The following is a 27430-nucleotide window of genomic DNA, read 5'->3' as shown; positions in this document are numbered from 1 at the left end:
GGCGTTCTACGAGGGGCAGAACCGGCTGCTGACGCGCTTCCTGATGGCGTCACGCGGGCACCCGTCGCCGTGCGTCACGGCGGGGGACTGGGCCTTCCTGCAGTCGCGGCACACGCTGACGGACGGGGCGGCTGCGGCGGACGCGAGGGTGGTGCGCAACGCGATAGTGGCGAGCAACGCGTGCAACGTGGGGCTGCTGGCGGCGCAGCTGTTCGTGTTGACGGCGAGCGCGTCGCTGGCGATCTTGGCGGTGTTCATCGACGCGCTGCTGGACACGGTGTCCGGGGCGGTGCTGGCGGCGACGTGGTACTGGAAGGGGCAGCGCGACCCGGCGCGGTACCCCGTGGGGCGGTCGCGCCTGGAGCCGCTGGGCGTGATCGCCATGGCGTGCCTGATGACGGCGGCGACGCTGCTGGCGCTGGAGAAGTCGGTGGGCGCGCTGGTCGAGGGCGCGCCGAGCGAGGCGCTGAGCGGGCTATCCGTGGGCACGGGCGCCGTGCTGGTGGGCGCGATGGCGATCAAGGTGGGGCTGTATTGGTACTGCGCGGGGGTGCCGGATGCGTCCGTGCGGGCGCTGGCCGAGGACCATTTCAACGACTTGATGTCCAACGCCGTGGGGCTGTGCACGGTGTTGGTGGCGCAGCACGTGGCGTGGTGGGTGGACCCCGCGGGCGGGGTGGTCATCTCGTGCTGGATTATTCACAACTGGGTCGTGCACACGCTGGAGCACTTTGACCAGCTGCTGGGCAAGGCGGCGGGGCCGGACGTGATCAACTTGCTGACTTTCATGGCCTGCAATCACCACCCGGCCGTGGTGGTGGTGGACACGGTGAGAGGGTACCACGTCGGGCACGGGGTTTACGTGGAGGTGGACATCGTGCTGCCGCCGGACATGCCGCTGTACAAGGCGCACGATATCGCGGAGAGCCTGCAGAGAAGGATAGAAATGGTGGACGAGGTGGAGCGGTGCTTCGTGCACAGCGACACCGAGACGCGGCACTCGCCGCACTGGGAGCACAAACAGGTGTGAAGGTACCGTACTGTACATGTATTGTTTTTCTTCTTTTGATTTTAAAAAAAAAAAAAATCGGGTAACGACAAGCTGTTGTCGTTGCCTGTTTTCTTTTGTTGCCGCGTTGCACACGCGAGACGCCGTCTCTCTCTCTCTCTCTCTTTTCTTTTCTTTTGTTTTTCTACGTACGTGCTGTGCGTACGAAGGTATGCTGGCAAGACCGTCTGGTTTCCGACAAGTTGCGGCGGTTTGATGACAAAAACGAAAGGACGGGTGGAAGCAAGGCGACTTGTTGTGAAAGTTTTAAGAGATAATGTGGGGAGAGGGGTGAAAGTATGAGAGTGGTACAGTAGTTGGGGTCAGACTGATGCAGTTCAAGGGAAGTGGATGAGTAAGAAGTTGGGGAGGGGACAGTTTAGTATGTATACAAGTAGTAAGTTTAGTTGGCAGTGGAAGGTGGAAATGTTGCACGTTGCAAGCCGATACGCGGCAGGGCTGCCTATAAATAGGTCTTCGTGTGTGTTCGTTCGGATCGGGCGTTCGGATGGGGTCGATCGTAGCAGGGATGATACACAGTGTGTAAACGATGAAAGCGTGTGGACACGTACTGGACGAGGTGAGGATGAGGTTTTCCGATAAAAGCGTGGGGACACGTACAGAACGAGGTGATGATGAGTTTTCCGGACGATGATGCAGAGAGGGTTGAAGTTTTGGGCGCAAGTCGGTGCGGTGCGGAGGGAGGAGTCGAGGTTTGTATTATGATATAATTAAAACCAAAAAAAAAAAACATTTTTTTTGCGGTTGTTGCAGTGTGTTCCGCTGTTGTACCCCCTGCGGGCACGTCGCGTATGCGTGGAATTATTTTAAGCAAGCAAGCAAGCAAGCAGAAATAAAATTCAGTACGAAGGCATGGATGAAAGGTTTTCATGTACTGTACAGAGTACATATTTAGAAAAAGCCTATTTCTTCTCCGAGCACCGCAGTGTACACTCTCAGTACCCGAAGGGTACAGTGTAGCACGCAACCCAAAATTAGGGCGGAAATCAGCGCATGACTGCCAGATCGCGCGCAAATGCAGAAAAATCTGCGTCCCTTAAATCCCCTAAATCCCCAAATACGCCCTTCTGTACTGCTGTACGCCTCCTCTTTGTCCTCTGTGTCCGTGCTCTCGCGAGACCGCCAGCTAATCCCCCTCTTGTCACTTTAAAATAAACTCATTTTATCTTTTCTTCTTCTTCTTGCGCCAACACCACCGAAAAACCCCACAAAAAAACCCCACCTCCCCGGCATTCACCTCCCCGGCATTCACCTCCTCCGCTCCCTACCGCCCCCGTCCCGCCCCTTCCGCCTCCTCCTCCCCCCTTCCTCCACATCCCTTCCCGCGCCCTGCCTTCCCGCGCCCTGCCTTCCCGCGCCCTGCCTGCCCGCCGCCACGCGGTCGAACACGCACAAAATCTCCACATGATCGCTCCCAGGGAACAGCACCATCGCGTGCGCCGCGTGCACCTTCCACTCGCCGCCATCCACGAGCGCCCTGCTGTCCCGCTGAAACGCCTCGAACCCGCAGCTCACGTAGATCACCCGGTGCAGCCTGTCCCTGCCGTCCGGCCGCGCGAGGAACTGCACCAGCCCCTCGGAGAGCCCGCCGCGCGGCGGGTCCACGATCACCACCTCCGTCTCTCCGTCCACCATGTCCGCCGTATCCTCGTCGCTGCCCACCACATACCGCACCTCCGCCGCCGCCCGCGCCCCGTCCTTGTCCATCCCGCGCACCGCCTGCCAGAACAGCTCCTCGGCCGCCGCGTTGATCTCCGACGCGTATAGCGTGCGCAGCCCGCGCTCCTTCAGCGCCACCAGCCCCATCACCCCCACCCCGGCGCAGAACTCCGCCACGCGCGCCCCGCGCGGCACGTACTCCAGTAGCTTCGGCAGCAGCAGCGTCTCGAACGCGTCCAGGTTCGCCTGCCGGAACGCAAACGGCTGAAACGCAAACTGCACCCCGCACACCGACTCCACCAGGTCGTGCGCCCCGTGCATGTGGTAGAACCGCCCGCGCCCGGGCGCCACGATCGCATTCCCGCCCGACCGGTTCCAGTTGAACCACACCGAGTGCAGCTTGCGCGCGTGCCCGCCCTTCCACAGCGCTGCCCCGGCGTTGCGCGCGGACGGCAGCGCCCCCTTCCAGTTCCCGGCGTTCCACACCAGCGTCACCTGCACCGTGCCCGAGGGGCGGTGCAGCGTCAGCAGCACGTACCGGCAGTCCCCGTGGCCCGTCACGTCGTTGTACGCCGACACGTGAGCCGCGTCCAGCGCCACCTCCACTGCGCGCGCCGCCTCGTTGAGCGCCGGATGGTGCACTGCGCACGACGGGATCGGCACCAGGTCGTGCGACCGCGCCCGGAAGAGCCCCACGCGCGGCGGCCCCGACCCCCCCGTCCGTCGCACGGCCAGCTTGGCGTGCGTGCGCCACCCGTGCGACGCCCCGCTGCTCACCGACGCGAACCCCGGCGCGTGGTGCAGCGCCCGCTGCAGGAACCCCGCGGCGTGCGACAGCACTGGTGGCGACGAGACCCGCGTGGACAGGGAACACCCTGGGCAGTCGGAGAAGTGCGGGCACACGATCGAGTCAGGGGGAGGGCTCGGCGCTGGGGGGGACGCCGCCGTGGAGGCCGTGTGCTGGAAGAGCGTTCCCGGCGTGGCGAGGAAGCTCCCGCTGCATCGCGGGCAGCGAACCGTCAGGGGGGCCGTGAGAGCATTGGCGAGGTAGGCGGTGGGGCACGTCGGGCAGAGGATGTAGAGCGGCGTGGAGGAAGGGAGGGTGGCGGGGGCGGGGGAGAGGGTGAGCGGCTGTCCGGTGGAGAAAAGAGTGACGCGGCGTGGGGCGGTGGGGGCGGGGGTTGTGGGGATNTGTCGGGGGGCGGGGACTTAGCGACTGTGAGGGGGAGGCGTGGGGTGCAGTAGGGGCCGCGAGGGCGGCGGGGGAGGCGGAGGACGAGTGGGGATGGGGAGAGGAAGGCGGGCGGCATGGGGGGCGGAGGGAGTTGGCGGGGGACGGGGGTGGAAGCAGAGGGTTGGGGGCGGGCGGCGGGGAGCAGTGCGGTCGGTGGCGGCGACGGGCGCAGCGGCCTCACGTTTGATTTCGCGGGCGGCCGAAAAACAGCGCAACGCAGAGGCCGCCGCCACCCACCGCCGCATCGCCCCGAAAATTTTCCGAATTTTTGAACCCCTTGTTAACTCCGCTCCACCGCCCACCTGCAGGCCGTCCCCCTCTCCCACCGACCCGTCCTCCCTTGTCGTCCCCTGTCGTCCCCACCGCCCCTTCGCGACATCCGCCCACCCTCGACTCCCCGCCCCGGCGTCCCTACCATCCTTACCCGTGTCGTCCCCAACCGCGCACTACACCCCGCGCAATACGGACGTAATACGGACGCACACCTCGACCCCCGCCGCTGCTTGCACGCGACCACGTCGGAAACTACTCACCCCCGTCTTGCATACGCAAGCCCCAAGTCCTTGACTCCCGCTTCGCTTCGCTACAAGTCGTCACATGGATAAACGGTACGTGCTTGCCACACACTTCCCCGCACCGCATCTCCCCTGGTCGAGTGCGTTTTTCGAAAGGGGCACCCTTTGGGAGCCGTTTTTGACGCCTCGCGTCCTCGTTTTTGGAGCCTGTATCTCGTCGTTACTGACCGCGTGCCTTTCGTCATATGCTTCAATGCGTTTCTCCTCGTTTCGATTTTTTTTTCTTTTTCGTTTTTGCGTCTTTCCCACTTCTGCTTGCTACGCAACCGCAGCGCTGGAAAGTCCAGTAAGGACACCCCTGATGAGCGAGACGCGCTCGATCTCGACTCGATCATAGGAAGACTGTTAGAAGTTCGCGGCCAACGTCCAGGGAGGCAAGTCAACCTTCAAGAGCATGAAATCCGCGGCCTGTGTATGCGTGCAAGGGCCGTTTTTCTGCAGCAGATGCCGCTTTTGGAGCTGGATGCCCCCATCAAGATTTGTGGTGACATCCACGGACAGTATCACGACTTGCTGAGGCTCTTTGAGTATGGTGGCTTTCCCCCCGATGCAAACTATCTCTTTCTTGGTGACTATGTCGACCGCGGCAGGCAATCCATCGAGACCATTTGTCTCTTGCTGGCCTTCAAGGTCCGCTACCCAGAAAACTTTTTCATCCTCCGCGGAAACCATGAATGTGCAAGCATCAATCGTATTTATGGTTTTTATGACGAGTGTCGTCGCAGGTACAATGTCAAGCTCTGGAAGACCTTTTGCGACGTTTTCAACTGTCTTCCCGTCGCCGCCATCGTAGACGAAAAGATCTTTTGCACTCATGGCGGCCTCTCCCCTGACCACACCTCGATGGAGCAGATTCGACGAATAATGCGGCCTACCGACGTCCCCGATCAAGGCTTGCTTTGCGATCTACTCTGGTCGGATCCGGACAAGGAAATCAGGGGTTGGGGCGAAAACGATCGTGGCGTCTCGTTTACTTTCGGCTCAGACATCGTCTCGAGGTTTTTAACTCGGTTTGATTTGGACCTCGTCTGTCGTGCGCATCAAGTCGTCGAGGATGGATACGAGTTTTTCGGCGATCGAAGACTCGTCACCATCTTCTCCGCTCCCAATTATTGCGGAGAGTTTGACAACGCTGGCGCTATGATGAGTGTCGACGAAACCCTGATGTGCAGCTTCCAGATTCTCAAACCAGCCGACAAGAAGACCATCACGCCAAGAAACTACAACTCGCAATCTCGATGAAGCCCAGGGGGGAAGGTGGTATGACCCGGCCACGGGGGAGTTGGAGGGGGTGGCGTGCCGGGGGCGGACACAGATGGAGGAATGGGGTGTGCCTCTTTGGAAGATGGAAAAACCTAAGATCCCTTACATGTGCGTTTTTATATGCGTTTTGCTCAGTTCTACCAACGTTTCACTCCTACTTTGGAAAAGCACACACACACACACACACACACACACACACACACACACACACACTCAAACAGATACAACACAAACAGACACAAACAGAAACAAACACGGACATACACACAAGTAGACTGCATTCTTAGAAATCTCGCCGACGGGGAACGGTGTGAGCGTTTGACGGTGGTTAAATTATCACTTACTCGTGCTGAGCTCCAAAATGCTGGCGCGCGCTAGAGGTACACTGTTATGGAAGCTTTGCACACCGATCGTGTAACGCTGGGTACTTATGGTGGACACGCGGATTGGTGCACTGGAGTGCAGAAAGAAAGGCAAATACATTAAAGTTCTTAGTAGCGCCGGACGAATAATATCTACCTAATCGTTCTTATCCATCTTTTCATAAGGCACTGAGAGCGATTTGTGCGAGTTGAGAATACATTTTACACACTTGCTGGTATAGTCCAGGCTTCTTGCGCTACAACAATCTAGGAGTGTCATCATCCGTCGACAAGGCTTATGCACAACCCGTACACATGCCACACAGTAGGACCCTTGTGCCTCGGCATTTTTCGCGAACAATGCCGTAACATTTGCACAAGTGTGCTGCCTTCTATCCAGCCCCCCACAAATTCGTCACGGCCGGCATCTAATAGTTAGTTGGTGAGTCAATGAACATCTCGGAAAGTTGACTACAGGGTCTCAAAATCTGCTCTCCATATAGAGATTTCGTGCTGCTTAAAGTACCGTCTATCGTCCTCGTCGACAAGAACTAGGTTGAGGTAATACTTGACAGAGAACTTTTGGTTGACAGATCGATACGTTGGTGTCAGGGCCTTGCAGGCCGAGAGAAACATGCGGACGGGGATACTCTCCCCTCGCACGGGAGCGCCATCCATGACCTCGAATTTCATGACAGTATCGGTTTCGTTGTAGACGTTTGCGCCCGACCCGGCAGATTCCCGCTTGCGAATTTCCACTTCCATGCGTTTTAGATTGATTCTCACAAGCAAGAAGTACACCTTACCTATGACGACGTCGCGGAGATGAAACTTGCTCTTGTTGTATTCAAACTCGATATGAAGTGCGTCCTCGATGCCAACCTCCATGCGGATAGGACTATTTGCATTCGGATCTTGATCGCAGTGCTGCACGCAAATATCAACTTCCTTAACGACATCGGGTGTGTATTGAGCTCTAAGCACAGTGACTCGCAAAAAGTACCGCAGGCGTACATTGATACCCGAGTACGTGTCAAAGGTCTTTTCGACGTTGGTGAACTGGAATGCGTACTGAGACTGCTTGGTCAAAGTGCCCGGATCGTCCAAATGGCGAACGAGGGAGGTAAACTCCTGAGAATTCTCGCGATCGTAGAGCATTTCGATGGAACCGATGAATTCAACTTTCACGCCGCGATGTTGAAGTTCTTTGCCATCCTTGATCGAGATGGTGACGCGTCCGGCAACTGTCTCGTCTTCGGTGTACAAGGGCAGTGCTTCAACTTTGTCATTTGGCTGCTTTGCCCCGCCATGCACACCTGATGAAGACTGATTTTGGTTGACGTAGCGTCGCGTAGACGCGTCGTCAAGGTCAACAGATATTTCACAGGGGAAGCCCAACCCTAACAGACCCAGTGCCGCATCCATCTCGCTATGGTCTGTGCAACTCTCCCAAGCAGTAATTGCGCTGTTCGTGACCACGTTAGACGGCGCTAGTGATGCTCGGAATTGACGAAAGCGATGAATGACTGTGCTTTCTAGTGGTCATGAACGACAAAAGTAGCAATTCCGCAACTCCGCGCCAGAGTGCCCCGGAGTAGTTGAGCTTTCTGCGTCGCGATTCGATTTCCGGCAAGGACCTTGTTGTGTGCTAACCACGTTCGTCAGCACATCAGATTGCGCACATCGCAAATCGAAAGAAGGGTTAGGACGATGGCGGACTTCTTAGCTTAGGCCGTCTTCGGCAGGGCGAACAATTTGCGCATCTACTGTACAGTGCCGTACCTACTCCAAGGTTAAGGCATGATTGTGTTCTGTGACTGTTGACAAAACGGCCAACGCTCTTTCTTCATAAATATGGCGAAAAAATGGACTCTCCATAAAATTTCATCGGTTTTTGAGGAACTGGCTTCCAACAGCCAAAGGTCCGACTGGTCGCCTAAAACTACCCGCGATATCGAGTCACATATAGCATCAAGTCCAAATAAAAACAAGTGACCTCCCATTCACTCAAATATGGAAAGGAACGGCCTCGTTTTTCTCATGTGCATGTGTAGCCGACCGTGGTTCAGGTTTATAAATTTATGCTCTTGACGTACAAATATAATGTACTTCTACATGGTTACATATCGTTAGCCTTTCGATCCTTTCCAGAGCTGCAACAGGTTTCTTGCATTTGCAGTGCAGCTGTAGTCAGGAAAACTTGTCTCTTGAAAATGCTTGCTATTTGAAGGTGAAAGAACTCCCTTGCAAGACATTAAAAACTGTTTCTGTGGCAGACCGCGGTTCGCTACATGGGATAATCAGCCTCTCCGCCTCGCAATAAATCATATCGATAACTTGTTGAACACTGCACTGTTAAGCGTTTCATTCAAGCCTGCCATTCATACCACTTGCCTGTACCGGAAGCTGCCGTAGGGTGGCATGTTAAGCTCATTAAGTGTCCTAATACCACGACAGGTGCATTATCATCGAGTGCGCTACTGTTACATTGTACTGTAGCACCAAGGATAGATAAAGGCTCGGTGCCAAAGATAACCGTGCAAGTCTATCTGGACGGGAAGGATAAGGTTTCATTCGAAGTTGTTCAGAATGCAATTTCATTTACAGAACGGAGCATAACAATGAGGGATTCCGAATAAAAGAGGGACAAGCTTTGGCACAACCTGTTGCCGCGTGCAGCAGCAGATCTTGATTCTACAGATAAATAAGGGCTGACTCTACGGACCAAAGGGCATGAGAGAAACAAAATAAGGCACTACCCCACTAACTGCCCTTCAGGCTTCTATGAGAGCAGATGTTATGTCAACAATGTACGGTATCTACGGCACCACATGCATTCATGCAAGCAAGCAAACGAAGACGCAGTATGCGGCCCCAGACAAGCATTCCACAATAGGTAAAGACTGCGACCCACGCACTAAGCCGGCACGAGATCACGCCGACGCTGCCGAATCACCGCCCCGCTCTCGTAACTTTTCTCCCCGTTGCGGCGGCATCTTGACGATACTCGCCGCAATCTTTCTCGCGCGGGTGTCGGCATCCTCTGAAATCACGGCCCCTCTGCTTTGCACCCTCTCTTTGAACCTACGAAGCCTGGGGCCCAGACTGGCGTCAACGGCGGCCCCAAACGCGACCGAGCGCTCGCGCATCGTCTGCACCGCCGTGGGGCTAAAATACACGTAGAGCCCGCCTGCCAGGCCCACAGCAGCCACAAACGAAGTGGCGACGCCAAACGAGGCCATGCCAAGCACAGCTCCGTCCCCGTACCGCTCCGCGCCAGGCAGGGGCATGGCCGTCTGCTTCGGAAGTGACGAGTAAATATTAAGCCTGGAGCTGCCCAAGGCCCTGAGCACGTGCGGATCGGCGACCTTGGGCGCGGGTCTCGGCTTGCGCTCGAAGGCCGCGGCGGCGGACGCGAGGCGATTGAACAGCGGGCGGGGCTTTTGGGCCGTCGGGGGGGCCCGCGGTTGCTTGAGAAGCGTGCGGTAGGCGGAGTGGCCGGAGATTTCGGCTAGGGTGTCGACGGATGGCGGAGGAGTCGGGGCGGATTTCGCTGATGCGATGTCGGCAGGGGAGAGGGAGGCGCGCAGCTTGGATGCTTGCTGCTGCTGCTGGTCCTTGAAGAAGGAGCCCTCGGAGGCACGCCCGCGCGCCGCAAGGCGAGAGAGGTTGAGCCCACGCATTTTGACGAGGGCAGCGGGAAGGGCAGGGGGAGGTGGATTTGCGCTGGTTAGATGGGGAAAGTGACCGGTGGTTTGAGCCGAGGGGATGTCGGGGGGGGGGGGGGGGGGGGGTGCCATGCGGGGCAGGGTGGACGTGACACGTGCCCATTCGAAGGGCAGGCCTGTGGCGGGAAAGGCCAAATTTCAAATGCAACGGGCAGATCGCGCGCGCCGCATTTAAAAATCCAATCTGTGTGCCTTGGGCTCGTCGACCTCCCCATCACCCATCGGCGACATTCCCATTCCCCCCGCACACGATGTCCACGCACGGCCGCAAAGTGCGACCACACTCGCACCGCGCGCGGCGCGCGCACGCGGCGGCGGCGCCGCGCCACAGCCTGGGGCCGCTGTCCGCGGCGACGCTATCCAGCTTCCGCTGCCCGAACCGGCAGGAGTTTCTGCGCGCGTTCGCCGCTGGCGACGGCGCGCGCGTGCCCAAGCCGCGCGTCCGCGCGCGTTCGATGGCCGCCACGGCCGCGTTCGAGCGCGGTGTCGCCGCGGAGGAGGCGAAGCGGCAGGGCGCGGGCGAGGACAGCGACGAGGGCATTGCAGCGCACTTGGGAGCAGGCTTGCTGGACGCCATGGACCGCATCGAGGAGACGCCCGAGCTGCGCGCGATCGCGTGCTGGCTGGACGATGTCAGGAGCAGGCACAACTTTCCGATTGACGTGACGGACGCAGATTTGACAAACGGAATCGCGCTGCTCGACGTGTTGTATGTGATTGATGAGAAGCTGTTTGCGGAGGTGGAATATCCCGACGGGGCGCGGGCACCGCGCCCGTATGTGATGAGAGAACTAGATGAGAGCGGGATGAACGCGGAGCGGAACCGCCAAGTGCTGCGGCGGATGCTGACGATATATCCGTGGAAGGATATCGACGACGGATGCAAGGTGCTTAAAGCAGTGGATTTTAACCGGGTGGATACGTGGGGATTGGCGGGGTTTGTAGTGCTGGCAGCGTACTTGAGTGAACACGGGAAGGAATTCGCATCGCAGATGATGGGGTATGAGGAGTGGGTGTCTGGGGCGCTAGAGGACGTGCTGTGCCGTGGGTTGGAGCTGTTAGGCGGGAGGCCGCGACAGGCTACTGCACGCGTGTGCGAGGACACGTCAATCGCGACGAGCACGGTGTCGGATGCGACGACATGCTCCCTCGGGGCGGAGGGCGATGCGGATGGAGCATTGTATTGGCGGAAGCGGGCGCGAGAGTGGGAGAAGATGCTGCGGATAGAGGAGAAGGAGAAGGCGGATTGGGAGCAGCGGGCGAAGGATGCGGAAGGAAGGGCTGAGGCGTGGGAAGTGGCGCACGCGGAGATGGAGCGCGAAGTGGCGCGGTTGACGGGGGAACTGGGAGATTTGATGGCGGAGGCGAGGAAGACTCGCGGGAGAAGAGGGGTGCTGACGGAGAAGAACGGGGGGAGGGATGTCAAGACGGTGGGGAAGGCGGTGACGCAGCTGCGAGTGGATAATGCGCAGCTAAGGAGGAGGGTCGCGGACGTGGAGAAAAGGAATGGGGAGATGGAAAGGGAAGTCGCGAGGGTGAAGAGGGAGGCGAGGGGAGCGAGGGGAGCGAGGGGGAGGAGGGTGGCCGGGTGAGCGACGAGCAGCGGTGAACAGGAGTAACGTCTATGGCAGTGCTGTGCAGCACGTAGACGCGAAACAGGGGGCAGGTCTAGAAAGCGGCAGGTCAGGTCAGGGGCTTCTGATGTCAGACTGTCAACAGTCGAAGGTGGCTCGATGGCGGTGCCACGTGTCAGTGGCACTACTCATCGCCACGGTGCGCGCCTCCAGACGCTGGGCCAGAACCAACTGCAGCCGCATGCTGCTTCTTCCCCTGCAATCTCATTGGCTCTTTCCATCAAATCTCATCATTGTTATTGTCATCACGTAACCGCGCCGGGTAGAACCGTCCGCATTCAAGAGTCCTGCTGTTCTGTCCAACGTACAGTAATTTTACCCTTCCCAAACTTTCAAAACAACCCGCCCACCCCCACACCTCACGGGCTCATCCCACCCCCGCCTGCCGTCCCACCCCGATCCCCCCCCCCCCCCCCCCCCCCTCCCCAACTTTAACCATGTCCAAGCCCGCCGTAGTCATAGACAACGGGTCCGGCCGCTGCAAAGCTGGCCTGGCCGGCGAAGATGCCCCGAAGGCCGTCTTCCCGGCCGTGGTCGGCCGCCCAAAGGTGAAGGGCGTCATGCTTGGCGCCAACACCAAAGACGAGTTCATTGGCGAGGCCGCCATGGCCCGCCGCGGCGTCCTGCTCATCAAGTATCCGTTGGAGCACGGCATCGTCACCAACTGGGACGACATGGAAAAGATTTGGGCCCACGCCTTCACCGGCGAACTCCGTGTCGACCCCCAGGAGCACCCGGTTCTGCTTACCGAGGCCCCTTTGAACCCCAAATCAAACCGCGAGAGGATGACCCAGGTCATGTTCGAGACGTTTATGGTCCCGGCCTTTTTTGCAAACATCCAGGCTGTGCTCAGCCTGTACGCCTCCGGCCGTACCTCGGGCATTGTCGTCGACTCGGGCGACGGAGTCACGCATACCGTTCCCATATACGAGGGCTACTCGCTCCCGCATGCCATTAATCGACTCGACTTGGCGGGCAGGGACCTCACCGCTTGGATGGCTACCCTGCTGCAGCAGCGCGGCTATTCATTTACCACTTCAGCCGAGCTTGAAATTGTGCGTGACATCAAACAGAGCCTGTGCTTCGTCGCCAAGGACTACGAGGCTGAGGACGCAAAAGCCGACGCCAACCCACAGCTTGAGAAGGAGTACGAGCTTCCGGACGGCCAAGTTATCACCGTGGGCGCGGAGCGCTTCAAATGCCCCGAAGCTTTGTTCAAGCCCGAGCTCATCGGTCTCGAGGTCTCGGGTATGCATGAGACTGCTTTTGACTCGGTGAATAAGACGGATATTGATATCAGAAGGGATTTGTACAAGAGCGTCGTCATGTCGGGAGGCTCCACCATGTTTCCGAATATTGCCGACAGACTCAGCGAGGAGCTGCTCAATCTTGCGCCAAAGTCTGTCAAGGTCAAGGTCATCGCCCCGCCGGAGCGCCAATACTCAGTTTGGATCGGGGGCTCTATTCTTGCATCGCTGTCCACCTTCCAAAATATGTGGGTCTCTAAGAGCGAGTATGACGAGATGGGGCCGTCCATCGTTCACCGCAAGTGCTTCTAAAGGCCTAGGAAAGAGTTTGCGCTCTGAGGCCAGCTCCAGGCTTGAAGAAACGGTCCAAAGATACACATTCGCTCAACTTTCAAACTTTGACTACATCGCATCTCAAACGATAAACCCTGCAATCTAATTTCTAACTTTCTTTGCCATTGCCGCATCTCTTCAGAAGACGCATTGTGCTCACGCTCGATACGGTGGCCGTTGTTCATTTCCTCGCTTAGCGCTACGTAACGCACCAACTACTGAAGGGACGCAGCAGTTGATTTCTGGTAGATCGTTCCGGCCAAATTGCTGGAGATAGAGCTCGAGTTTAGCACGGGTCCGAAGAGCTCTACACTCTGCGGATAGAGCATTTAGACGCTTGCTAAAGACTGCCCGACATGCCCCCTTCTCCCTGTTATTTCTCGGAAAACGTCTATGGAGCAAGTCGCGTGGAAGGCAAAAGGCTACGCTTTGAGAAATGAGCTACTGTAGGTTAAAGATATCCGCAGACAACAAGGCTTCACAAATGAACAGGTGACGTATGAAACGCATCGCGTTGTTGCTCTTTCGCCGCGCAATTAGCCGGCAAGTATGTCTTCTGGGAGCCATTCAAGCATATCGTTAAGTCATCGCGACATTGATACACACTCCGTTGTGGAATCTCAAGACTTTAGTGCTCACAAATCCCGCTCAGATGGTCAACCATACTCTGGCCTTTTAAACAACTCCTGTGTTCTGCCGTACTGTTCTACTTTCATTTTCTGTCCTCCAAGATGCGTATTGCTCTTTTCAGTAACTGCTTTTGCTGTCCTTTGAGTCGTGGTCGCATTTTGCTCCGAAGGAACAACCCCAAAGACACACGAAACGCATCTGCTCCGTTCCAGGTCTCAGATATCAGTTTCTCAAACGGTGCTCCTGCGCTGTCCTCACCATCCGACACCAATTTCGAGAACAGTATGTCCATAGCTTCGACATAAAAGGCGACTTCGTCTTCACCGCACTCTTCAAAATCTTGCGCATATCGCAACACAGACAGGGAAAGGGCTTGCGAGTACCAAAGATGTGCCAGCAAGTGTTCAAAATTCCGCGCTCTCCTCTGGGACATCGGTTTTGCCTTCTCACTTCCCGGTATTGATTTGAAGATATCCCAGCATGCAAATTCAAACGTGAATCGAGAGCGTCGTGCTCGTTTGCACATTCGTTCTGCGAGGTAGGCGTAGAATGGATTGAATATTTTCTCTGACCCGCAGCAATGTAAGATGACAATCGCTGTGTCGCGGTCGTGGTGCTTTTTGGAGTCGAATGCGGACATGTCTTGAAGGCGTTCGTATGCCTCAGAAACGCTGGGACTTGCCATGATCGCTTTGAAGAGGTCTTTTCGGCGTCCGGTGGTGAGTCGAAGCGAAGAGGCAAGTCTGTTAATGTTGGGCTCGTTGCCTCGACTATTCTTCATCTCTGTTCCTGGAACGCTTTCTTCGCCCTCATCGGACGCCTGAACGCTCTTGACCCCGTCCGCATCCCACCATCTGGTGCTCGTAAAACTGTCGTTTAGAAGATCAGAAAGCGATGCCGACAGCGGTGGGTCTGGTGCTTCTACCCATGCATGTTTCGCATTAGCCGCTTGCAGGGCCGAGCGCTTCATCTTGTTATTCTTGATGTCGTCAATAAGTTCAAGCATGATTTGAAGCTTCAATTTTACTGATTCTTCAGCTGTTGTATCCAAACAGTTTGTGACTTTATCAGCCTGGTCGTGGATGAATTCAATCATATCTTTGAGGGATTTGGGATCATCCTGTCGCAGCATGGGCCCCACTTGCCGTAGCAACGCGAGCAGAAGGCCGAGTCGTTCCGAACTTAGCGACTCGCCAACCGTTCTGACCAAATCGTAAACGATGGTGCACGACACTGCGCGCCGCTCGTACAACGACACCAGCAAAGCGGTGTAGCCATAGACGTCACTCCGGTTGGGGCCGTCATTCAGTAGCCCGCTCTCCGCCTCGAGCATAGGCAGCTCGCTGTGAAACCTACGTACAGCCGACACAAGAAGCGAGGCCAGCACGACGCGGCTCACGCGACTGGAGACGTGCGTTGCGATGGAGGCATGTGACTGCAGATAGGGATTGATGTAGCCCACGCCGGACCCATCCCGCACAGCGTCTAGAGTGCATTGCGCGTAAGTTTCGGCGACGCTTTGCGTGGTCGACGCTGGTTGTCGGTCTTCGAAGATTCGAATTATGGCTGCCGCTATGCTGCTCGCATTGGCCTCTGCCACGCGATTGAGGAGGCCGCGCATTCTCCTTTTCACTACGGTGGCGGAATCGCCTCGGCCTCTCGCGCTCGGCGGGACGTATTTCTTCGGTGCGGGTTTCGACTCTCTCTTATCCTTCGGGTGCACCAGACGTTGTGGAATAGGGATATCCATCCCAGGCTCTGGCTCGCTCTCGTTGTCGCTTTCTTCTGGGCTCCCATCGTTGGCATCATTATCAGACGGAACGGATATATTAGGTTGGAGAAGGTCTGCGTCATCCTCCGACTGTTCTGCTTCCGAAACGGAGTAGTCCTCTCCTTCGTCTTCCCCGCCTTCCTCGTCTCCCTCCGCGCCCTCCACCCCCACCGAGTTCCGCCTTGTGACGGTCCTATCGCAAAACTCGAGCAAGTCTACAATATCGTCCTCGTCCCCAAACGCATCGCCGTACGCGAACGACGCGCCCTTTGCCACCATGCGCCTCTTCTTGCGGCGAATGCCGAGTAACTTTTCCAATCTCCTGGCCTCTCGCGCATCCGGATCATCGGGCAGACCATTCCCCGCCTCTGCCCCTACCCCGTTCTTTTCCTCCGCCCCTCCCCTTCCCTTTCCGATGTTCTGCGGGTTGGGGTCCCCCCCGTGCGGGCGCTTGGGCGGGCGCTGCGGCTCCCCTTTCGCGGCGAGGGGCGGGGCCATCGGGGCCGGGTTTTCCTCCTTCCCTGCTTCCGCGGCCGCGTCATCGCTTCTAGCTCTCCCCCTCGCGGGACGCGCGCCGCGCTTCTTCTCGCGGCGGTCGCGCTTGCGCCTCGCCTTGCGGAGCGCGGCGTGCGTCTGCGGCGCGCCGGCCGGCGCGGCCTCGTCCAGATGCAGCTCCGTCTGCAGCGCGGCCGGCAGCGTGGTCTGCGGGTCGCGTGTGTCGCGGGTGCGCTTGAAGCGCGGGTGCGACGGGCGGCGGCGCATGGCGCGGGGTGGCGAATGGCTGCGGCGAGGTCGTGGCGCGGCGGGACGACGGATGGGACGACGGGCGGGGGCGCCGTTAAAGCGCACGGGACGGAGGGAGGCGGATCAGAGCGGGGCATTGCTGGCCAGGGGATGTGGAGGCGCATAGATCCGGGCGCACGTGGCAACGTGTACACCCGCTCCCGCTCCCGCCCCGCCGCGCGCCCGCCGCGCGCCAAGTGTCCCGAAACTTCCCCCGCCCGGCCATTACAGAGCTGACAGCAGGCCGGATCCGATCCGCCTCAGGGTTCTGGACTACCAATCACGGCGCGCCGGCTGCCACTCTCCACCGCAATTCCCTCTGTTCGCCGCGCAAAAATCTCCCCCTCGCAACGCCGCTGCGGAAGCCGTAATATCGCGCGACCGCCTCCTTCCGTTTCGCCCCAAAACGCCCTCCCCCGCGTCAACCCCGCCCTCGTCACGTCAGCTCCGTCGCCCGCAATGTCCGCCTTCGCTCCGCCGCTGTCGCTCGCGCGCGCGCCGCCGCGCCGCGCCGTCGCGCGCCGCCCGCGCTCCTTGCCGCGCTACACACCGGCGCCGCCTTGCCCGCGGCGCGCCGCCCCGCCGTCCGCGGTGCACACGCCGCCGCCGCTGTCGCCGGCGCCTTCCGGGCGCACGGCGGACTACCACGCGAACGTGGGCTCTGTCATCGACCATCTGCGGCATTTCTACCCGCGGCTGCTGCTGCACGAGCCGGACCTGTTGCACTACGCGCCGCACCTGCTCTTCGCCGACTCGACGGGGTACTGCGTGCAGGGGCACGACGCGTACCGTGCGGCGTTCTGGATGCTGCGCGCCCAGGCGCGGGTGTTCTTCAGCTCGGCCGCGGTGTCCATCACCAGCCTGTACTACGACGACGCCATGGGTATGATTTACCTCCGGTGGCGAGTCAGCGCGTCGCCCCGCGCCTGGGTTCTCATGGGGTCCGGCAGGAGGGGGCCCGTCGTTCTCGACGGGCTCAGCGTTTACACGCTCGACCGCACAGGGTTGGTTGCCGTGCATCAATTGGAGAGTAACTCCCGCAGAAGGTCTGGACTGCGCCATATGTTTGAGGACATTCTCGCTGTCGGCACCGTCCGCGTGCCCGGGACGCCAGCCGGCGCGGGTGTTGGGTCCGGCGGGTCGGGCCTCCCGCCGTGGTTTAGGAGCGTGTTTGAGCCGCTTGAATTTGTCGCCGTGTCGGAGGAGGAAATGGAGTGCGAGGAGCACTTACTGCCCCTGGAGGACGAGTTGTTTATTAAGTAGAAGGTGGTGTGTATGTGTGATTGTTTTTTTTTTTGATTGCGTATTTGGTCCTTGTGCGTGTTCCGCCCAAGGGGTTGGGTCTAGGTGCGATGTGGCTGTACTGTTGTTATTTGGTTTTTTATGCGGCGGGAGTCGTAGGGTTGGGATGTCGCCTCGGCTGGTAGGTAGCGGGAGAGGCGACGTGGAGCAGGCGGCGATGTAGTATACGGTTTGATGGCAAGCTGTTGATATATGATGCTGTTGTAGGTTGGTGCTGTAGATAAATCGTATTTGTTTATTGAGGGATGATCGTCTCCTTGGCGGAGTCGTTGGAACAGGGTATCGCGGTGCTTGCCAAACTGTTTCTATTGGATGTATACGGGCATGCCTAGTCGCGATGGGCACAGCAGGAGCCGAGGCAGTGTTCAGCAGACAAAGTTGAAGCCCTTGCGCGTTTCTTGAAATTGTTGTTTCGTTTGCCGCTTACAGATCATTCCCTACGCGCCCGCAGATACGTACGCCGGGAAACTGGAAACCGTACCGATGCCACGGTTGTTGAAAGATCTGGTATGGGAAAGGTCGTGCCCTTTCCATCGACGTGACAGCGACAGCAAAGACGTGCTTAAAACATCCACCGCGTGTCTGTTGATATCAACAGACACGCGGTCGATGTTTTAACTGTTGCTATCAATAGCAACAGTCAACAACGGATTCTTCAGAGGCGTGCTTGTTCAGTCGCGCAGGTTTTATACGCTACCCTTTGTATATCATCAAAACTGCACGCACCATCGTTACTGCGTCCGAGATCCACCGCCGCAATTGGCCTATTTTTCTGCCCGCACCCTCTCCTGAAACTCCACTTGTCCGCCTATGCTTGGTCTCTAGACCTGCGCGGGAGCAATCTCGATCCCATACATGCCCATCCTCAATCAATCCTCCCTTCTTACCTAGCTCGCCTTCTCCGCCGCATTCTTCCCGTCCCAACCCCCACGCCATGCCTTCTATCCCCGCCTTCACCGCGCCGGTGCCGTGCGCTCTGCGCGGTACATCCCGCACGGTGGCCATCTCTCCACGGCGCGCTCTGCCGGCGCGATCGCTGCAGCGCCGCGGCGTCATGGCCGTCGCCAGCGGCGAGCCCGTCACGGCCGCGGAGGCGCCCATGGGCGAGGTCGACGGCGTCGACGTTGTCATCAGCCCCGGGGCAGACGTGGCGCAGTCATCCATCCAGACGCTGACCGACATCGAGGAGATCATCGCGCTCGTCGACGAGTTCGACCTCAGGGACTTCCGGCTCGCCGACAAGGGCGTCGCCGTCGAGATCTCCCGCGCGGGCGGCAGGGGCTTCGAAGACGGCAAGCTCGCGCGCCCGGTTCGCGCCGCTGAGGGGGCCGTGGTGTATGAGACGCAGGAGCCGGGCGTGGTTTATGAGGACGAGGCCGTGACGCACGACGAGGGCGCAGTGGTGGATATACCAACCGTGGAGCAGGGCAAGCCGGACCCTACCGGCGATCCAGAGACTGTGTATGACTCTGACTTTGTGGTCATGTCGAATCGTGTGGGCTTCTTTTATAGCGGCGCTAAAAACAAGCCGCCTTTGGTTAATGTGGGTGATCATGTGGACTTTAATCAACCTGTATGCATCATCGAGCAGCTGGGGCAGCAGTACGTTTATTTGTCGGAAGCATCAGGTACTGTTAATGAGATCTTTGTCGAGGATGGTGATGCCGTTGAATACGACCAGAAGGTCATGGTTATTCGCCCCGATTAACGCTAGGGTTGGCGTCAGGCGTCAGGAAAGGGGGCCCGTTTCGTGGCGACTTTTGCGTAGATTGCCATTGCGCAACAGAATGTAAAACGAAAGTTTATCACACAACATCCTCCCCGTTCACGGGTGCGTCGCCGCTCTTTACATACTTGAGAGTTGCGTGTATTGTGTTTAGACACAATTCAAAACGGTCCCATTTGCTGGTAAACCGAGGCGGAAACACCCGGGATCTCATCGGGCGTTTGGCCTTTGGCATTAGTGATAACGGCATACATAATGGCAAACGAAATAGCGTAAAACACGGCGGTACTACATACTTCTACAACAGAGCCGGGGATAACGCCTCCCGTATTGATGCCCTGAAACAGCTGTGGAAAGATGAGGGCGATGTCCAAAATGAGGGCCTGGTACGTATTGAACCGTATATACCGCGAAATGCTTGTATTCCTGACGACGAAGATGAACAGGACGATGAAGATACCAAACGCGAAGAACGGGATACCGCGGTAGATGCTGTACAACGGGAGCAGCGGACCCAGGACCAGCGAGCCGAGCAACGGGACCTTGGCGAAGACAAACTTGCCGAAGGACAGCGAGTCCAGCAGCGGGATGAGGTACGGCAGCGAGGCGAGCAGACGCTCCACGGCGGGGGCCGGGGGTGAGCCGCGGCCGCCACCGCCCATTCGCATTTGGGGGGCTGACCGGGGGGCAGCGGACGGGGCGACACGGAGAGGGATGGCGGGGAAGCGGGCGCGGGGAAGCGGGGAATTTATGCGCGTGGGCGGGCGCTTGGTGCAGGGGGCTGTGTGAGGAGAGGGGGGAAGGAACGAGGGGAGGGCCGTTGGGGGCAGGAAGGCGGGAGAGAAGGGGAAAGGCATGGTGTTGCTTGGTTCGGGACCAGTTAAGTTCAGCTTGTGGTCGGAGCAGGGATGAAAGGAGAGCGAAGAGAGGTGAAGGACGATGGAGTGTTTCATCGGAGGCACGGTCCGAGAGATCGAGTTAGCACGCTTTACAGAATAGTATGCTTACATTATATTACACGTGTGCTCGAAGAACGTCACTCCCGACCGTCACATTTCTCAGAGGATATAAAAAAATTCCCCCTTCTCAGAGGCTCGGTCATGAGAATATGAGTTGGAGGTGAATTATTCGTCCGTGCCTGCTGTCGTTTGCACCGTGATTTCTGTCACGGTGGCTGGGTCATGCTTGTGAAGAAACCACGGTCAGCTATTTAAATTTAAGACATTCTATGGGAGCACATGTGATTGGAGGACTGAGTAGGAACGGTGGAAGCGAGCAGAGCCAGATAATTGTATGGCATTGATAGGTTCAGTATATTGGCTCAGGTATGTCTTCTGTAATGCGGCAGTGAACCTTCGTGAAAAACTAAACTTTCCAATATCGATCTCCGGAAAGTTCAAACATTGCATGACAAAACCTCGTCCACACTTTTCAAAAATATTTAGTCAAAATCTCGCGCCTTCTCGAAAGCTCGAAACTTCCGGATTAAGAGTTGTGCTTCAATTTCTATTTAACTCAAGCTCCAGGTTGGTTTGCCGGAACCCTGAATCTGGGCAGCTCACTCATATAACGATATCTTGGTCTTCTACAAAGAAAGCGCCGCGTACCGCCTCTCAAAGGAACGCTGGCTCCAGCGGTACTACTTTACTTCTGCAACTGTTGTTTTTTTCATGTAGTTTCCCTTGCCACTTCGTCACCTTGTGTGAGAGCATACGTCCTGCACCCGCAATTTTCTTTCACGCATAAATCTTCTAAACCCGTGCCTTCCAGCCACCCTCGTCGCCCTTTTTCATCCTTCCAGACTATCTCCTCTCTCTTGCCATCCTGGCCTCTCCGTCTTGCTATCCGTCCCCCTCTATCTTGCCTTCGGGCCGATCTCTGTCCTCCTCTCCGGCCCCTGCTGGTCTTCAGCTCCTCTTTCTCCGATACCCCGACGCTCTCCCTCCTATTCGCTAAACTCTCGCCACTAACCCTCCTAGCTCCTTCTTCAACTCTTGCTATCTTAGTCTTTCCCATCTTGTCACCTGACCCCCTCCCTCCTTCCGCCCACTATTTCCCATCTTTCTATCTCCCACCCTCTCCTCTGTCATTCTCCCCTCACCGTCCGGCTACACTACCCCTCCCTCCCCGCCATCCCGCCCTCTCCTGCCATCCCGACCAATCTCTTTTGCCATACGACTCTCCCCCTTCTGCCATCCGTCCAGTCCCTCGTGTGCCATACTTCTAGTCCTTTGTGTGCCATCCAGCTCCCCGCCTGGTCATCTATCCCTTCTCATTCCTCTCACGACGTCCCATTTTCTTCCATTCTGCCATCTTCTCACTTTCAAAATCCCATCCCGTCCCATTTCTTTCTTATCTCGTTCCCGTTCGGGAATTCTAAATCATATCACCTTGGCATTGTGTTCTGTGATGTATCTTGAGGGCTGACTATCAAGCAAAGATTACTCTCACTAATTCCTTCAATTAATTTACATTGAAAAGATCCATGTTTTCTGTGGTATAACTACCTTCGTCCCGACCACTCGGAAACGAGGGGGTTAGAGGTAAGGGAGCGCGCGCCGCAGGGTAACCCACGCGCGAACGCAGACCGTACGGATGGACTCGAAAAGAGGGAAGGCTCACGTGGTCGGTGGCGCGCAGCCGGACGGTGGTGTTAGATCCGGACGGCCGGTCACGGGTAAGAAGCCTGAGACTAAAAGGGAAACCGGAACGGTGTTAGCACTTAGCCGTAAAGGGAAGGGAGGCGAGTCTGCCTCCTCTTTACTGAGACGGACAAGTGTCCCCGGTCCTAACCCCTAAGTGGGACGCCAGGACACCTGTCCCTCTACAGTAGTTAGCACTTACTGTGTACCAGCTACTGTACACAATTACTTAATGTGTGCCATTAACTACTACTTACTAGTTAGCCACCGTACGGATTATACACGTGTGCCCGTGGACACGATCCCGGCCAACGGTTGTGCCACATGTTACCCGTGGCCACGCCCGCTGCTACCGGCTGTCCAACGTCGGACCCTTGGGGTACTACTGTACACGGCGGCGGGCGCGTGTACGCCCGCTCGCTACAGTAGCACCCGCCCTCCCGCGCGGTTATCATCTCGCCGGGGGGTTGTGGTACGGAATTGTACTACATTTTCCTGTCCTGCTACAGTCCCGCAATTCGGAACTACATCTAGCACACTGGAAAACGGCTTGCAAGAAGTTTTAAGCAGCGCGGATCCCGAGGTTTTGGATCTCTATTTTGGCGAACAACAGTGCAGTGACGAAAAAATCGGGGCGTCAAACCGGATTGCAGCTTTTTTGCTGCGCCTTTCCGGGAATGGAGAGATACGTGAAAGTATGACATATGCTATGGGGGAGAATGAACACAACTTGGACGCAGCGGCGAAGGAAATGGCTGAGAAAAAAGTGTCTGAGTTTATTGAAATCGACAGGAAAGCTCAAGCGGCATACCGCATTCACAGGGATCGCTTCCCCACATCCATATGGTATTGTCGCAAGAAGCTCTGCTTTCCAACAATATCAATGGATCCGCTACAGATCCAGCTGTTGGATGAGCTAATTCTGATTCACAGCCACGCAAATAGGTGCCATGCCGCACATGAGCAACTACACACACAGATTGATCCGAGACGCCGCGGTGTAGGGACTTTGACAATTGCCTTTGTTTCACACTCGAGATCTGAAAGGGATGCCGTCTCGGGACAAGCGCATGGCACTGCGCGTCAGAAGGAATTGCGGGAGTTTGCACGTTTTGTATTAGAGGTCTTGCCGTTTCTCTACGGAAAGAGTGACTTCCCCAAAGGAACGGCACGCCCGAAGCAAAAACTGTGTACACAATCTATAAGCTAGCTTTTGGGGGTGTCACGAAATATTTTATACAACCGGATGAGCATGTCCTTGAACACCGCTACAGAGGAGGATCTTACAAGTGTCATTGATGCTGCAGGAGTCCGGCAGCGTCAGCACCAGAGAAATGGAGATAGACGCAACTATCCGCCTCTCCAAAGCCTGAACGAGTATGATTGCGGCTGCGACGAGCCGTGCTTTGCATCAGTTCCGCAGTGGAATTTAATAGGAGAATACAATGACTTTATCAAGCTTGGAAAGGAGCTCAAGCCGCGCCACAAAGAAAACAGGTTTTTATTGAATAGGTTATTTTGTCCGCTCTCAAAGAGTACTACGCGTGTGTGCAACGCTTCACTTTCCGCTTTTTACACAGTGTCCGAATCACTAATTGCAGATGTTCGGAGAGCCCTTGACGAGATGTGCTCAGACCAAGAGAAATTTGGGCGCCCGTTGTTAAATGATGGTACACTACGCTACCGATACGAACGGACGCGTCCTATAAATCGCTACCCTGAACGTATTCGGCAGAGAGTGGCGGCTCACCTCGATATTGTCTTAAGGGCAGACCCGTCGGCCTCCACGGGTCCTAACGTTTGTCGCGTTTATTCTTCTGAGATTAATACTCAGGAGAAGCTCCTAGAGGTCTTGCGCAAAGTCCTTTGCCGTGATGATGAGTCTACCATCTCAGAAGTATCGTCCAGCACGTTACAGCGCATGGTGAAAGATTTTTTAAAACAGCGAAACTGCGTCATACGTTCTCGCAGTCCGATCACAACGCATGTCCAAACTGCAAAACAATGCACTACGCCCTACTACAGTACCAGCATGAGGCAGCCGTCATGAAAAGTGAGCTGGACGACTTGCATCAGCGAACGCGGGAACTATCAGAGGCGGAAAGTAGACGATTAAAGTTATTGTCTGAAAGCATTGTGGAAAACATTTCAAGAGGACGATTGCGTCCAGGAGCTGAGAAGACACAATAGCCGGGATGGACGGATTCGAGACACTGTCGAAAGGCTTACAGACCACTTTCGGAGAGTAGAGAACAAATATCGAGCTATATGTTCGAGTCATGCGCCAAATCAGGAGTTTCCTGACTCAGTGGGTTGGAACCTGTTCCCGGACCGTGCAATTATGATGCATCAGGATGACATGAGGAAAGTCAATTTGCCTCATTTTTTCGTGTCTGTCTCCTCTGATATGAGGAGGTGGAGATTCGATTTCAACGGGCACGTCAGCGCTGTGACTAACGACTCCATAGTCCTCTCCCACGAGCAGGGAACAGGTCCCAAGAACGCATCTGCTATCATTGAGGAAATATTGCTATCACATCTGCTTTGTTGTCGTAGAGAGTCAATTAAAATTAGGGTGAAATCCATTGTGGTGTGTGAAAGGCTGCGAAAAGGCCTAATAAAAGCGTTGAGTTTGGCTTTGAGCCCGTTGCTGTCCATTTGGGTCATTGTAGTGTGTTCAGGACCACATCAGGACCAATGATAGCAACCTGGGCCGGACCGGCCGGGCCGGTCCCGGCACCAGTCAATCATGCGCCGGGGCAAAGGCCATTGTTGTCACTTCATGATTTATAATTTTCATTATTATCGCGTTATTATTATTTAAGTCTAATACAGGCCAGTTTGCGCGCAGGGGGGTGGCCGATGCGTGGGTAAGCGACCGGGACGCCGGCGGCCACAGTGATCCCGCGCTGTAAATGCGATATGGAGTGAGCGAGTTTACACGCAGTTACTGGCACTGTTGGCAGCGTGACCGGGGGCGGATGCTGCGTCGTACACGTACACGCGCGCAATGCGTCCGGCCCGACGCGTGCACATCGTTGCGTCTACTTCGCAACGCGCTCTTCACCTCTGTGGTACAACCGTAGGGACGCTAAACCGTAAACGGAAAAGGACAGGCTGTACCTAAAAATGAGGGAGCCTGGGGGACCGCTACACTGGAGTGTCATGTAGAATAATCCGGAACGGTAGGAAGCACTGGACAAGGGAGGTACACCGCACTGGACACGCGCAGTCGTACTGGGGTGTAGAGCAGTACGACCGGTGGCGAGCTGGAAACCTGAGGGACTTACTTAACCGTACGGTAAAAGGACTAGGGTAGGAAGTAAGGGGAGGCGTGCTTGCCTCGGTTTACCTCCAGCCCGGTGCCCCCCTATCTTATACCCCCCAGTAGGGCGGTGGCACCGGACGGACCACAGTAGCTGTACATACTGTAGCCAGCTTACTGTAGCTTACGGTAACTAAAAATGACTACTGTACTAACCCACCGATCGGTCGCGCACCACTTGTACACCTGCACTAGCTGGTGCCACTAACTACACGTGGACTTCCACGTGGCCACATCCACACGTGGTGGCCACGTATGCACCGTATCGGTTAACATCTTACTACTGTACTTGGCTAGGCCTCTGGCGCCCGCCTAGTACAGTAGCGCCACTTGGCAATTGTACCACAACCTCCGTCCCGCTCGATAAACGAGACCCCCTTTCACGCCTCCCCTTTCACGCCTCCCCCTTCACGCCTCCCCCTTCACGCCTCCCCCTTCACACCTCCCTGCGCCTACCCAATCTCTTCCTCGCCTAGTCCGCCATGCCCACCTCCCCGTGCGCGCCGCACCAGAAGGCGGGCCAGTCCCTGCGCACGCTTATGCCTATGGTGGCGCCGTCCCACACCACCTCCTCAGCGCACACGGGCGCAGCCACTACCGTGCGCATGGGCGTAGCCACCCTGCTGACGTCGGCGAACACGTTGTAGCGACGCCTGCGCTCGCGGCGTCCGTGGACGGCGCGCGTCCAGCGCCACGCCGCAGCGCCCAACAAGGGGGCCAACGCGGCCACTACAGCGCCCGCGGCCGCGCCCGCAGCCCTCGAACGCATTTCTGTCGCGCCCCGCGCGCCTCCCCACCCTCCGCCGCTTCCGTCCCGCAAAGCCTCCCGCGACGATGTCCTCCCGCGACAATGTCCTACCGCGCCTCGCTCGGCACGCGCGGCGAGCTGCGCAGCATGGCGGCGGACGACAGAGGCCGAGATCCTCACCATCTACCGCGTGCGCCCTGGCCCCGCACGTCATCGTGCCGCAGTGGATCCACTCGGAGCTGCCGCCCGAGCCGCCGACGCTGCCGCCGTGCACGATGTCGCTGCCTACCTGCTCGCCTCCGTGCTCCAAATCGTCGCCGCGGCCGCCCGCGCGCGCCCCGTGTGCCGGTGCAGCAGTCCACACGCGCGTCAGCCCCACCAGCGCCACCTACACGATGCTCGTGCTCAGCCAGGCCCGGCTCGTGAGCGCCATGTTCTGCTCCAGACGCCGCGCCCCCCAACGCGCCCCCGTCAACGCCGCCGTCAACGCCCTCCGCAACGCCCCCGCCACCCAGCAGCTCGTCCACAAAGTGCTCGCCCCCCACGTCCCGCGTCCGCCACCAGCACCTCGTACCCCCGCGCCCGAGCCCACGCCCCACCCCAGCGCAGCTGCGCTGCCGCTCGTCCCCGAGGCACTACAGTGCCGACAGCTCCAGCGGGCACGATGCCACTGCGAGCTCCACACGGCTCAGCGCAACCGCCGACTGCGCGCCGCTGCCGACGCAGGCCCCGTCCCCGAGCGTCGCCCCAAAGCCGCACTGCAGCCCTAGCGGCCCCCCCGGATCCCAAAGCTGCGGCCCTTCCACGCCTCCAGGAACCGCCGGCTCGTCACGCACTCAGCCCCTACCGGCCGCCTTGGTGCGCCTCCGTCACCGCCACCAGCCGCTTGTCCAACCGTGCCGGTCGGCGCTGCGTCACTGAGGCCGCCGCCTTGTCTCTCACGGGAAAAGTCGATGCGCGTGCACACGACGCGTTCAAAGCGAGCAGCTGGCGTTGGCGACGACGGGTGTGAACCTGCCTTCCAGGGCTTTTTTGGCCGTTCCCAGCTACAATTATTATGACAGACACGTCGCGTATAGTCCCTAAAAACACCAGAAATCTAATTTCAGTCAACAAAACATGCGTCGGCGCACGCAAACAGGGTTCCGAACCAAGCCTAGACCCCTCCAAACGGCTCCAATCCGCCCCCTTTCAGCGCAAACCTCCCTTATGACAACGATAAAAAGCGCTGTGCTGCGCCGTGAACCTCATTCCTGCATACTTTTTTAAATTTGCTGAACAGTATCGACACTCAAATTTTGTCATTAACGCTATTATAACACTGTGCGACGGAGCACGTGTCGTTGTTACCACGACTACCTGGCGTCTCCATGTGAACTGGTGCTGACTGACCTGGAGA

The 27430-nt window shown here is 57.5% G+C and overlaps 11 protein-coding genes; 7 read left to right on the top strand and 4 right to left on the bottom strand.

The window, feature by feature from the left end:
• The first annotated feature begins 43 nt into the window (after positions 1-43).
• CHC_T00004363001 (hypothetical protein) lies at positions 44-1030 on the top strand. Its single transcript, XM_005715755.1, has one exon. The coding sequence runs from the start codon at positions 44-46 to the stop codon at positions 1028-1030; it is 987 nt and encodes a 328-aa protein (XP_005715812.1).
• Positions 1031-4298: 3268 nt separating this feature from the next.
• Positions 4299-6314, top strand: CHC_T00008630001 (serine/threonine protein phosphatase PP1 catalytic subunit). XM_005715754.1 is given in 4 exon segments: positions 4299-4559; positions 4560-4570; positions 4810-5779; positions 5780-6314. The coding sequence occupies 2 exon segments, from the start codon at positions 4560-4562 to the stop codon at positions 5777-5779; spliced, it is 981 nt and encodes a 326-aa protein (XP_005715811.1). The 5' UTR covers positions 4299-4559; the 3' UTR covers positions 5780-6314.
• A 5-nt stretch (positions 6315-6319) lies between these two features.
• Positions 6320-6445, bottom strand: CHC_T00004362001 (hypothetical protein). Its single transcript, XM_005715753.1, has one exon. The coding sequence runs from the start codon at positions 6443-6445 to the stop codon at positions 6320-6322; it is 126 nt and encodes a 41-aa protein (XP_005715810.1).
• A 15-nt stretch (positions 6446-6460) lies between these two features.
• On the top strand, positions 6461-6601 carry CHC_T00004361001 (hypothetical protein). The gene has a single exon (XM_005715752.1). It carries the CDS (start codon positions 6461-6463, stop codon positions 6599-6601), a length of 141 nt encoding a protein of 46 aa, XP_005715809.1.
• A 32-nt stretch (positions 6602-6633) lies between these two features.
• CHC_T00004360001 (hypothetical protein) lies at positions 6634-7587 on the bottom strand. Its single transcript, XM_005715751.1, has one exon. The coding sequence runs from the start codon at positions 7585-7587 to the stop codon at positions 6634-6636; it is 954 nt and encodes a 317-aa protein (XP_005715808.1).
• A 1138-nt stretch (positions 7588-8725) lies between these two features.
• Positions 8726-9845, bottom strand: CHC_T00004359001 (hypothetical protein). XM_005715750.1 is given in 2 exon segments: positions 8726-9095; positions 9096-9845. 1 exon segment carries the CDS (start codon positions 9843-9845, stop codon positions 9096-9098), a length of 750 nt encoding a protein of 249 aa, XP_005715807.1. The 3' UTR covers positions 8726-9095.
• A 1778-nt stretch (positions 9846-11623) lies between these two features.
• On the top strand, positions 11624-11959 carry CHC_T00004358001 (hypothetical protein). Its single transcript, XM_005715749.1, has one exon. The coding sequence runs from the start codon at positions 11624-11626 to the stop codon at positions 11957-11959; it is 336 nt and encodes a 111-aa protein (XP_005715806.1).
• Positions 11960-11961: 2 nt separating this feature from the next.
• On the top strand, positions 11962-13212 carry CHC_T00008795001 (actin). XM_005715748.1 is given in 2 exon segments: positions 11962-13083; positions 13084-13212. 1 exon segment carries the CDS (start codon positions 11962-11964, stop codon positions 13081-13083), a length of 1122 nt encoding a protein of 373 aa, XP_005715805.1. The 3' UTR covers positions 13084-13212.
• A 494-nt stretch (positions 13213-13706) lies between these two features.
• Positions 13707-15784, bottom strand: CHC_T00004357001 (hypothetical protein). XM_005715747.1 is given in 2 exon segments: positions 13707-13816; positions 13817-15784. The coding sequence occupies 1 exon segment, from the start codon at positions 15782-15784 to the stop codon at positions 13817-13819; it is 1968 nt and encodes a 655-aa protein (XP_005715804.1). The 3' UTR covers positions 13707-13816.
• A 1308-nt stretch (positions 15785-17092) lies between these two features.
• On the top strand, positions 17093-17832 carry CHC_T00004356001 (hypothetical protein). XM_005715746.1 is given in 2 exon segments: positions 17093-17551; positions 17552-17832. The coding sequence occupies 1 exon segment, from the start codon at positions 17093-17095 to the stop codon at positions 17549-17551; it is 459 nt and encodes a 152-aa protein (XP_005715803.1). The 3' UTR covers positions 17552-17832.
• A 692-nt stretch (positions 17833-18524) lies between these two features.
• CHC_T00008359001 (Putative Acetyl-CoA carboxylase biotin carboxyl carrier subunit) lies at positions 18525-19298 on the top strand. Its single transcript, XM_005715745.1, has one exon. The coding sequence runs from the start codon at positions 18525-18527 to the stop codon at positions 19296-19298; it is 774 nt and encodes a 257-aa protein (XP_005715802.1).
• Positions 19299-27430: the final 8132 nt, after the last annotated feature.

Source organism: Chondrus crispus, genomic scaffold (assembly GCF_000350225.1).
Source record: "Chondrus crispus Stackhouse genomic scaffold, scaffold_229, whole genome shotgun sequence".
Classification (NCBI taxonomy): domain Eukaryota; phylum Rhodophyta; class Florideophyceae; order Gigartinales; family Gigartinaceae; genus Chondrus; species Chondrus crispus.
This window is presented reverse-complemented; position numbering and strand designations above follow the sequence as displayed.